A 12,741-nucleotide genomic window follows, 5' to 3' on the forward strand; every position below is an offset into this window, starting at 1 on the left:
CCCACTATCCTAAGCATAATTAAGCAAAGAAAATGTTTGAGGTTAGAGTGCCTTTAATGAACCATTAAATGAGCGATGCCCAAATATTATTATACACCCCTATTTTTCTTTTCAGTGTGTTAAATTCTCAACAGTCACAATCATCATGACATGACTTGAAGCGTTATCAGGATAATCAGATTTAATTATCATGTGTGCTTGTTAACAAAATAAGAGCTGAAAACAGGAAAAAAAGAATTTATTTCTGGTTCTCAGAAAAGTTATTAAATGTACATTATATGATGTACCTATTAATGTTTAACTATTCCAACTTTTTTTCCGACATTTTTTCATACTTTTTTGTTTTTTATTTTTTCACTTTAGTTTACAAAATGGGTTGAACTAGCAGAATCTTGGAGTCTGCTTCATTAACCCCGTTTCTGCCAGTGGGGCAAATAACAGCATATATATCATAGACACCTCTGGCTGTAAAGGGGTCATATCTGGAAAATGCGCCCCCACCCCCCTTCCCCCAACCCTTTCCCCGAAACCATCCCCAATTTGCCCCAAATCCCAAACCCTGTGCCCACCCCCTCACCCCACCCATTAAAAAATAAACAAATTAAAACAAAAACTAAAAAGGTGCCCAACTACATTTATCTAGCATTGCGTTATAACTCACAAACGCGCGGTGTTAAAAAGAATAAAATAAAATCACATGTAGGTAGTTTTGTTTTTTTTGTGTTAAAACTAAGCAAGAAATATGAAAGACATAAAAGAGAAATCAGCAACCTATTTCCATGCTAAACGGGTGTGATCTCTGCAACAGGACTTTTTTTTTTTTTTTTAGATTTTTTTTTCTCTCTTTTTAGTAATAAACATTATTAAACCCAGGACAATTTTTTGGCTGCTTGATGTCTTTTTTTTTTTTTCTTTTTATGTTATGTCTTTTTTGTTTTCTTCAGAATATACAAGAACATCCAGCATCAAATGTTTATCTCAAATATAACAATCGACGATACACAAGTTATGTGAAACCGCAGTGAATGTTAATAAAGCTGAGCACTTCCCTCTGTGTCCGTCTTTCCTCTGTGTGAGAACATGCGGATTTTTGGTATCAAACATGAATTTAGGACACCCCATGCAGGTGCCTATGCCAGACAGGAAGATTAATCAATAATGTAATGATGTCCAGAAAATTAATAATTGGGTAACAGTTCCTTGAAAGAAATCATAATTCACAGGATGAAGCAAGGTTTGGAAAAAGTGATTTAGAGGCGTTATATTTATGTAATGGTGAGAAGTTGTAGAATAAAGTGTTCTGGACGGAAGGGGAAAGAGAAGCAATAGGTCTTCATGAAAATTTTCTATGAAAAGGAGAGAGACTCTGATGTTTGGAAAGATAAAAGCCATGTGCAGAAACTGGTGGTGAAATGGCTAGAGGACAGTTCAGGATGTAGAGTTAGTTACACATCCAAGGCATGATGACAGCAAATAGATCCCGGTGATTTTGTAAGATTTTGTAAGTCCAATGTCCAATTCATAGTTTTTTCAGTGGACGGAGCTGTGGCTTGAAGCCAAGGTTTGTAGAGATATCTGTTACACTGAGGACACAGTTGTCCAAGCAAGATAGTTACCAAAAGTCGTGATGCGGTTCTTGGGGGACAACTGCTGGCTGGAGAATAGAACTGTTTAAGACCAATGTAGAAGGACGTTTTATAGACATATGCGGCTGGATCTACTTCGAGTAGCAACACATCATGGAAACGTTCACCCGTTCATGTTCTTTTAATGTAAACAGACTTTGGTTAGTGTACTTAATAGATATTAAGGGTTTCCTTAAACGCTCTCTCTAGTGGTTGAAGATGGTTTTTCTTACAGCAAGTAGCAGATGACCAATAAAGAGCCTGGAGAACAGATGGCACCAGCCAAAGATGAATGGAGTGAGAATTCTGGAGAAGCTGGAGGTTAGGAGTGTGGCAGTATCCATGGCTCAGTACCATGATCTAATGGAATATTTAACTACATAAGGAAATACAATGTGGAATTTTAGGCCCTCGGCTACAATTTAAGTGTGTGTAGTGAAGCTAAATGCCAAATGCAATTTAATAAAGCGTGGTATATCAGTCAGGAACATACAGTCTTTCATAAATATTTATAGGTGTGTAAAGAATTATTTTAAAACATTTAAACATGGCTGTTCCTGTGCAAATATGCAGCCACATTTAAACCATAAATTGATGTTGATTAATGTTTAACGAATTGGTAGCCAATTGCTTCTGACCCCAATCTCTCTTTTCATATGATCTGTATGATCAGTTAATGGTGCAAATGACATAACCGTGAATCATTGACAGAAATTTAGGCATAAGATGGGGGATGAGGCTGTTATTAATGGATGGTACGAGAAGTTGCTAATGAGTATGCCAAAATAGGTTGCTTTGTTCGGTGCATTCCCACAGTGGCCATCTGGAGTGAGAGGGAAGGGATGGAATCTGGCTTTCGATAGTGGAAATTCAGGAGCCGGGTGCTCAGTTGGAGGTATCAGAATGGACGCTGCCAGGTCCTTCTGTAGGGGAAGTCACAGACGAAGGAGTGGCTGCATCCTGCCACCCTCCGTTAGCCTGAAAAATAGAACAGTCATGAGATAAATAATTAGTCATGTTGCTACCAACAAAAACAAATTATTTGGGGGGGAAATAAATATACAAAGCCAGTCTAACTCTAGAGAAGGAAAGCTTTCCAAAGAATACAGTATTGAAGACATCTCGCTGCTCCCTCTTACTTTATAACATGCTGTCTAGGAGATGGTTGAAGATTTTCTTGATTCTCTACGGAATGTACCGTTTGAGAATAGCACTAACAATTCAAAATGTCAGCAGAAACATCAGAACTATGGAATTATTTCCTACAAACAACACAGTATTATGGTGCAACCTAAAACTTTGAAAAAAGCTACATTTGTCTTGCAACTTAATAACTTCACACTTAGATTACTGAGCAATAATGTTGGTGAGGGTTTCTTTTCTATCTGCATATTACTACACAGCTTCAAATTGGATGCTTGTTTGTAAGCAGCATAAAAAAGATAATGAGTAACACAGAAATCTTAATGCAGACCAAAAAGAGGTAAAAAGAGTAATTTAAAAAAAACCCAAAAAAACAAGCAATCGTGTTGCAAGATGATAGATGCAAGCGTATGGAATTTGTATGTTCTCTCCGTGTTTGCGTGGGTGCTCCGGTTTCCTCCCACACTCTAAAAACATACTGGTAGGTTAAGTGGCTGCTATCAAATTAACTCTAGTATGTGTGTGCGTTAGGGAATTTAGACTCTAAACTCTATTGATGCAGAGACCGGTGTGAGCGAGTTCTCTGTACAGCGCTGCGGAATTAGTGACGCTATATAAATAAATGATGATTATTACATGGTCAAACAGAGCTTTTTATATACCGTTTCTTACACACGTTGGCAGGAGGCAAACCAGCACCCTTTCCTACCTGGAACCACAAAGTCTGATATACTACATTCAATAATTAGCATCTCAAAACTTGGATTTAAATGCAATTTAAACTTAAGTGGCTTTTATTAAGAGTGTGAGTGTGTGTGTGTTTAGACTGTAAGCTCCAATGGGGCACAGACTGATGTGATGTGTATAGCGCTGCAGAATTGGTATAATAGATGATAATGTATTAGAAAACAGTCTAGTATCACCATAGCATAATGCATATAAAACTAAAAATTAAATGCTGCATGTTTCAATATGGATTCCATAGATTTAAGTTGGACACACATGGTGAGTCCTGATCAGTCAATTTGGTAGTTGTTTTTTTTTATATATAAATAAATAATTGTATTTGCAATTGTATGAAGTAATCAGTGTCTTTGCCAAATTGACTTGTTAAAAGAAACAAAAAAAAAACCATGTATTTCAAGCTAATGGTGGACCCACAGCTTGCAGCCAATAACTACAAAGCTGTTAGTATTGTTGTTCAGGGTATTGCAAACTGTCTGTACAGATTTGAGGATGCAATCACTATAGCTGATTGGCATACAAGTGGCCAAAACTGGACAAGATCTGGCTATTTTGTGCTCAGGCTGAGGGATCGTAATACTTCTAGCGTCACTGGGGCCTGAAGATAACGGCACACACAGGCCATTTGTAGTCACTTTCTCATAGTATTTACCAATATAATGATCATCATTACTGGTCACCACTCATGTGCTGATAGGCCAATTGCCCATTATTACCTGCGGTATTCCAGTGCGTGTGACCAGAGTAAGACAATGCAGCCTTAAGCTTATGTGTTATCCCTCCTCTGCTTCCCCATTTCAGAGTGATGGAAGACAGACGAGTTCCATTGTCTAAATTAATTTTTAAAGGAACACTATTACCAAAATAAAGAATATAGCTTTCAGTGCTTAAACACCAAACACGACTTTTGCTCTATCTGCTGGCCTGATTGAATAAAAATGTGTGTTTATTGACTTATTAAATTCTATAGATCTTTATATGTGATAAGCTGGCTACTGCGGCTTATCTCTCCACCTACATCTTTATTGTCAGATGATTCTGAAACAAGCTCTCACTTCAAAGCTGCCATACAACAATTTAAATACCCTGATGACTTTAGATTAATGATTTGCTGTACCTGTCAATGGGAACAATGGCCCAGATGAAAAGCACAGATCTGAAGGTAAATCGTATGCATGAATTGCCATACTGATCAGACTTTCAGTCATAGGCAGAATTGTTTGAAAAAATTTCCGACCCACGTGTTATCTCAGTGTGTACCTAGCCTTAGACCGCAATAGACTGTTTTCGTTATTCAAAAATACTAAAAGGAAAAAAGTTACAGCATGGTGGTGTGTCTCTAAACATGCAAAATAGAAACCGATCCTGAGAGTTACCTCCAGCATACAGAGGCCAGAAAATACACGGTAACTAAATATAGTTGTAAAAGTGCTAAATTATTGAAACAGAGTTTCTCAGACCACCCATCTCAATGAATGATTGGTTAGATCTTCCAGCCATTCAGACTGGGAGCTGACGTGAGTACCTGTGTCATTTATTGAGCTTGGCCTCAACTAGTGATTGGGGTGTGGTTTTTGGATATTATGTTGTTGAATTTTTTTTTACAAAACAGTTGGAAAGTCATGGGTTAACTACAGATTAACTGTGCCAGCCCCCTCTCACATATGCTTCATAATTCTGAGGAGACAGTGTGTGTTTGATAGTGGGTGCCAAATCTTAACACTTTGCTCCATTTTATCTGAACCAATCACATTCTAGCTACTATTTAGTACTTTCTATAAAATAACAGCTAGGGTCTGATTGGTTGCTATGGATAACACCTTCACTTTTCCTTTTTAGAAAAGTTTAGTAAATCTACCCCAATCATAGGAATGCATACTGTTTAACACCGTTTTAAAAGTAGATTGGAGACCAGGTTGACATGAACAAACTAATGTTTTACATTACTGCATTATTGTTCTGTTGTGCTTCTTATGCCTGGTTTTACCCACTGTGTTTTTCCCATTGTTGTTTGGAGCATCATAATAAAAAAAAAAAAAAAAAAAAAGTTAAATGGATGATGATAAGAAGGTTCCAAAGCAATGAACCAAATTATTATTATTATATTGCAAAATGTTTTTTAATGTGTGTTCCTAATCTCACATATGAACAATACTTGGTGGGTATGAGGTAGAGATAGAATAACCGAAGCAGCTTCCAATTCCATCCTGGCTGAATAAAAGGTGTGACCCTCTCCTTAATGTTTTTTTTGATTCAAGGACACTGCCTGAATTTCTGGATCCACCTCTGAGCAAAACCTGGCAGCCTCTTATTTCCCAGCCTATCATTTTGTGGCGGCCACTCTCTGTAATCACAGTGGCCTGGTCTTGTCCCCTCCTCTCTTGCGTCCCATCTATCTCACAGCTGTAATTGCCATGTCAGAAGATCATCCCTTCCTTTCTTTTCAGCGTCTCTTTAATGCACAAAAATGACATTTCATGTTTTGTGGGGTCATCGTAAACAAACAGAGAGAACGATGGATACAAGAGATGGAGCATGTATTCAAATGCCTTGCAAGTGGTTTGTTTTAGGTCATTCATTATGATTTAGAACTTTGTGTATTTCAACGCCTGCAATCTCCCTATCCTGTAGCAGCAGCTGACTGCAATGTTAAAGGCCCATAACCCCTGTAAGTTAGAGCACAAACCACCTTAGACATTTTCATTGTGGGCTTTAGCTTTGTTTGAAGATCAGATAATACGATCCCGGATTTAAAAAAAAAAAAAAACGTGGACACCTTCCATGAATTTACAGACTCCATTCTATTGCTCATATCCCACAATTCATCCCTGCTAGATTTTCCCCAGGTATACAATGTTTAATTGTGACTTGAACCAAGACCTCCAATACTGTACCAGAGGAGGAGCCCACACTGGAACTTGATTAGTTTAGTCCTTTTATGAGCATAAGATCCCACATACCATAAGGTGACACATATGTTCTAGTATGTACACTATGTACCCAGGGAAAGGACTGTATTAAGTTACAAATATCTTTATTAATCATGTTACTGAGCTTCCCCAATAATACTTTTCTAACATTTATCATATTTTTAAATCTCTGTGCATGCACTTTATGTTTTTATTTTTATTTTAACTGGATTCCAAAGTGTTCAATTAGTGAATTAAACATTAATTACTTTGTGTACTTTTGCTCATTTTAATTTTTGTTCTCAAGTGAGGGCTGTATTTTATGTTATATTACGTTAAATGGTGTGAAATTGTCTGCATATTTAGCAGAGAGACTTGTGGTTCCAACATTCTAAGGTTATTTTATTTTTCTATTGTTTCCCTAACTGCAAAGCAACTTATTTTAGTATAGATATCAGCAGAGGGAGGAATTGGGGCAGGTAAATGTACCCCAATTATATAAATGCTTTTTTAAGAAACCTATGAATTTTTTCTCATTGGCAAACATTTGCCATTTTATGAAACCCCAAGACTGATACAGATATCAACACTTGTTAATGGAGCACTTTGCTCATGGAGACGGTTACAAGCTCTTATGCAAATGCAAGAAATGTGCATCATTCGCACATTGTGGGCATAATTAAATACATAGCAGACGAGTTATAACCCCTACAAATACACGCTCTAGCAAACAAATGCAAGAGTGTAAATAATAAAACCACTGAATACCTATGTAAGACTGCAACTCTCCCCTCCCACAGCATTGTGTGCATCTTGTGTTATTTCTGTCTTTATGTCAGATCTCCCCCTCCTCCCTCTCTCTGTCATGGCCTTTGGATGGTGGATGGCTGATCTGAGAAATGTACTTGGATTGCTGTCCCAAATCTGCAGCCGCTCTCCCTGTGTCTGTCTTATTGATTTCACTCTATACGACACGGCTTGTCGCTATGAATTTACATGTCATTCCCAGCCGCAAGCCCTGCCAGGAATATTTGCTCCTCTCTGTCGCCTTCCAACACACAAAAACATGCCCATGTATGTGTATGGCTGCATCTGTGAATTACTATACAGATGTCAGTTAGGAGTAGTTATTATAAATACATATAATCGGTTTATAAAATATTTCACAGCGACACCTGACAATGAGCCGTGATAAACGTACAGCCATTAATGGTGACTACTTAGCAGTTTAGTTGTTGTGTGCCACTGAGTTATGCTATGACTAATCACAGTAATGCTCTTCACTGCTACCCCACCATACACACGGAGAAAAGGCTGTACAGCATTGAAGAGGTTAACGCAGATGGATTCCACGCATACACTGCTGTGACCACGCTACGTGTCACCTGTTTGGCGGTTTCCCTCGGCTGACTGTAAGTGTCCGCAGGTGGCTCAAAGAAGCTGATTATGTGCGACAGGCTTAGGCCCCAGCCGCCTGCACGGAGCATCATTTGTGGGTTGAGCGCTGGCCGCTGGCGTCACCGGCACAAAGAAAAATAGGTGACCATGAAAGGGAAAGGAGAGTGTGCAATGTGGCAGTCAGGACCCTGTAGACTTAAAATAATTGGAAGAGAGAGAGGAAACAAGAGATTTCTTTGCTTACACTGATGCCCTGCGGACTGTACATCTGATTCGCTGTCAGAGTCTCACTGTATCCGCCTGTCTGACTGATAACATGGCGAAGGGTATCCACCTGGAAGACCGACAGAAGTAACAGTGAGGAGAGGGTACTGTGATGGGGAGGAGGCTGGACTCAGACAATTAGAGATATAGTGAGAAAGTAGGGACACTATAAAGGGAAGTGTGATATGAAACAACAGATACATTATAGGCAGGATAACACTGATCAGGGTTTATAGAATAGAAGGATATCAGTCCACCAGGAAAGGAGAATAAATCAAGACACTAGCAAAAGCATAGGCATAAAGAAAGGAAATGTTAAGGAAAGGAGAGTGAGGGAGAAAAGAAAGAAAGGTGACAGAAAAGGAATGACAAAGTACTTGCAAAATAATTGGAGAACAGCCTGAGAATTACTGGTGATATGTCTACAACAGTGAAAACAATGCATGGATATAGCATGTAATAGAAAATCATGACATGCAACGATAAAATAACCAAAATTAGGTTAACCCTTCTCTGGTTTACTAAGTAAGCATCCTACAGCAGCAAACCATGTGTCAGACCATGTATAAGGAGCAATAAATAATATTTGCAGCAACAGGACTAGTCTTCACTCTGAAGTGACTATCACTTGGTATCTTTGCTGCAGCAAATAGAAGTGCCTGCTCTCTGTCCTGGAGATGTAAGCAATCATTCCTGAAACAGTAACTGGTCTCTCCAGATCATGTGCAAACCCAATAGTCAAACAGGAGACATCTATTTAGATTTGGACTTTGCTACCTCCTTGAAATATAAAGGTGCATGTGATTGAAGCTTCATATTGTATACACACAGAGCTCTCCAATGGATCCAAAACACTTATTCTTTTTCAGATGTTGACCATTCACTTTGGCTTTTCAGGGCTTCTCTTTTTAAGGTCAACTTACTGCACCAAATTCTGTCCCCTAGTTTTATCATCTGGTTGTTTGAACCATAAACCCTTTGATTCGGTCTCTTTTTCCAAAGGTCTCTGCGCCTTTCATATTTTGGGGTAGATTTATTAAACTGTCTAAAAAGAAAAAGTAGGTGTTGTCCATAGCAACACCACTTGTCCTTTTTAGAAGGCTTGATAAATGTACCTATCTAAGTCTTTTGTGGACATTGTACTTCTCACTGCCTCTACTGTACTTCCCCTTCCAGAAATAACCCCGCCCCCATCTATCATGCCTACTAAAATAAAATATGAATCTGGTAGCGAGATACAGATCACTGGTAGGATCGTATACCGTCACACCACCACAGTACACTCAAAACAACCTATATGGTATCACTGTTACTAGCTCATGATTCCAAATCCTTCGGTGATCGTTGTTTTCCAAGGTCCAAGTTTGCAACCGCATTAACAGGGCACATATGTATAATTTAAACAAGGTATATGAAAATGATACAGCAACATATACATCCTGAAAGAGTTGAAAAGTTCCTCCTGCAACACTTTAACAAATTCTCTTATGAGATGTTTGCTGTCAGTGCTATCTATTCTAAATCAGATCTTTAAAGAAATGTCTGTAGGTACTAAAAGGGGTGATGTCTATCAGCCTGTCAACAAGCATAAAACATGGACATGGCTGTTTCCATGGAGATAGAGGTGTACACAGTTACCTCTTGGCACAGTGAGCGAGGCCATATCCTAATATAGAGGCTAAATGGTGCCCCCAATCTGCAGCGCAGTAGCAATGGACAAATCATTCCTAACCTTGCCTTAAACGTCCTTTCTAGTATCAACCACTTATTTTGCAAAGATTCCTAGCTGATGCATGCAACTGCATAATGCGTTCAGTATTGTTTTTTCTAAAATTGCTCACACTATATATTTGGCAAAAGGTTATTAGCACATCATTTTGTGGTATTTCTATTTTCAGAAAACATATGATATTAGTAAATTGTTGGGGGGAACATTTGTCCTTCACTCTTCTCTACCTGTGGGCAACAGACTGATAGCACCTACGAGCATGGGGCCCGCACCCTCCTCTACCTACGAGCATGGGGCCCGCACCCTCCTCTACCTACGAGCATGGGGCCCGCACCCTCCTCTACCTACGAGCATGGGGCCCGCACCCTCCTCTACCTACGAGCATGGGGCCCGCACCCTCCTCTACCTACGAGCATGGGGCCCGCACCCTCCTCTACCTACGAGCATGGGGCCCGCACCCTCCTCTACCTACGAGCATGGGGCCCGCACCCTCCTCTACCTACGAGCATGGGGCCCGCACCCTCCTCTACCTACGAGCATGGGGCCCGCACCCTCCTCTACCTACGAGCATGGGGCCCGCACCCTCCACTACCTACGAGCATGGGGCCCGCACCCTCCACTACCTACGAGCATGAATTCAGCACTTTCCTCCACTATTAATCATGTGATCAGCACCCTACCCACTAGGCAAATCATCTGATGGTCCCTACCTGTGACTGTACGTTGGCTCCAACCTGCGCACCTTGGTAAGAATCTCCATTGAGAGACTGCACGCTCATGAACAAATCTCCAGAATTTGACATGTTAAAAGAACTGGAAGAACCTGGAAAGGAAAGAGTGAGGCACCTGAATCAAAAAAGGAGGAAGTTCAAACCTCAGAGAGAAGAGGTTTGACATGCACAGTTTGAGGTGAAACAGGCAGGTGAAAATAAAGGAAGAGTATACCAGTAGAGTTAATATAGGAGATAAAGAAGAATGAGCAAAGATATTACAAATTATGGAAAGAGAAAGCAACAAGTGAAGAGAGTCCATGTTTAGTACAAGGAGGATACATTATTGTAAGACAGGGTGTTCTGGACCAGGTTAGTATGAAGGATTTGTTCACTGAATTTGCATCCGGTGGAAGAAAATAAATCTGATTTTCTGAGCACCAGAATTGGAGCTGCCAACATGGTCTACCGCTGAGTAATAAATATACACATACACACACACACACTTATAACTATATACCCCAATCACAACATTAAAGTCACCTGCCTAATATTGTGTAGGTCCAGGCGCGGGCTGACGGACGTCAGCCCGGGGGGGCACACGCCGCACTGGCGGCCGCATCACATTTATATTACTTCCGGGGGGCGGGCGGCCCTAGCAGCCGTGATTCTGACCCGATGCCCCCCTGCCCCTGTGTAGGTCCCACTCATGCTGCCAAAACAGCTCTGACCCATCGAGGCATGGACTCCACAATACCTCTGACGGTGTCCTGTGGTATCTGGCACAAAGACGTTAGCAGCAGATCCTTTAAGTCCTGTAAGTGGTGAGGTTGGGCCTCTCCACGGCTCAGACTTGTTTTTCCAGCACATCCCATAGATGTTCAATCAATTAAGATCTGGGAAATTTGGAGGCCAATTTAACCGCTTGAATTCTTCGTCATGTTCCTCAAACCATTCCTGAACAATTTTTGCAGTGTGGCAGGACACATTATCCTTCTGAAAGAGGCCACTGCCATCAGGGAATACCATTGCCGTGAAGGGGTGTACATAGTCTGCAACAATATTTAGGTAGGTGGTACGTTTTAAAGTAACATCCACATGAATGCCAGGACCAAAGATTTCCCAGCAGAACATTGCCCAGAGTATCCCATTGCCTCAGCCACCTTCCCTACTTCCTGCAGTGCACCCTGGTGCCATCTCTTTCCCAAGTAAACATTGCCCACGCACCCGGCCAGTCACACAATGTAAACGAAAACGTAATTCATCAGACAAGGCCACCTTTTTCCACTGCTCCATGGTACAGTTCTGGCGCTTACGTGCCCATTGTAGAAGCTTTCGGCAGTGGACAGGGGTCAGAGAACTCTGACCAGTCCTATACGCAGTAAGCTGCAATGCCCCATTTGTTCTGACACCTTTCTATGACAGCCAGCAATAACTTTCAGTAAATTGGTCCAATCGCATAGAAGATATACTGTAGCACAAATGGACTAGCCTTCGCTCCCAACGTACATCAATCTTGGGCGCCCTTGACCCCACCGCCCGTTGTCCTTCCTTGGACCACTTTTGCCAAGTACTAACCACTGACTGTTCACTATTTACCCGATATATCCACCCTGTGACAGGTGCCAGGGTAATTAGATAAACAATGTTATTCACTTCACTTGTCAGTGGTTTTAATGTTGTGACTGATCACTGGATATACATATACACTACTGCAACGCAAATTACAGTACTACACATTATATACAAAGACCTTGATCTCATTTTCCGTAAACTAAATCCAGATGAAAAGTAAAGACAAACAAAATAATACACACTGTTTCCACTAGCAAAATATGTATCCTTAAGAATGCAGCCCATTGAATTTTTCATCAACTGATAGGGAAACATTTTATGGACGTATAATCACCATATCAGACAATAACAGAGATCTGACACATTTAGGAATTTCATCTATAAAAAAAAAAAAAAAAAAAAAAAAAAAAAAGGGGTTATTTTTCCCTAAAAGCTGTAGATCCATGACTTCGAAAACAAATCACAGCTAAAAGTTCAAGTACATTTTGTATGGAAAAAAAAGGATTTAAGAACAACTGCAGTTATTTTATGTGCATTATTAAAGAACTCTGCTTACTTGAAGTTAGCTGTATACGTAGTTTTTAAACTGCCTGGGGTAAAATAAATATTTGGCACTCCAAGTTTATCAGATGGCTATTCACGAT

General features: G+C 40.2%; 1 protein-coding gene across 7 annotated transcripts in view; it reads right to left on the reverse strand.

Annotated features, from left to right (window-relative positions):
- Positions 1-221: 221 nt before the first annotated feature.
- Positions 222-12,741, reverse strand: part of LOC142099253 (pre-B-cell leukemia transcription factor 1) — a 100,299-nt gene continuing 87,779 nt past the window's right edge. For 3 of the 7 annotated variants that reach the window (XM_075182520.1, XM_075182519.1, XM_075182517.1), the window contains one exon: positions 222-2,603. In XM_075182520.1, coding sequence (XP_075038621.1) covers positions 2,599-2,603 — 5 coding nt within the window. In that variant the 3' untranslated portion in view covers positions 222-2,598. Of the gene's footprint in view, positions 2,604-8,063; positions 8,154-10,522; positions 10,636-12,741 lie in introns of all 7 variants that reach the window. The other 4 variants (XM_075182515.1, XM_075182514.1, XM_075182516.1 and 1 more) reach the window with 2 other exon arrangements.

This window comes from Mixophyes fleayi, chromosome 8 (genome assembly GCF_038048845.1).
Source record: "Mixophyes fleayi isolate aMixFle1 chromosome 8, aMixFle1.hap1, whole genome shotgun sequence".
NCBI lineage: Eukaryota > Metazoa > Chordata > Amphibia > Anura > Limnodynastidae > Mixophyes > Mixophyes fleayi.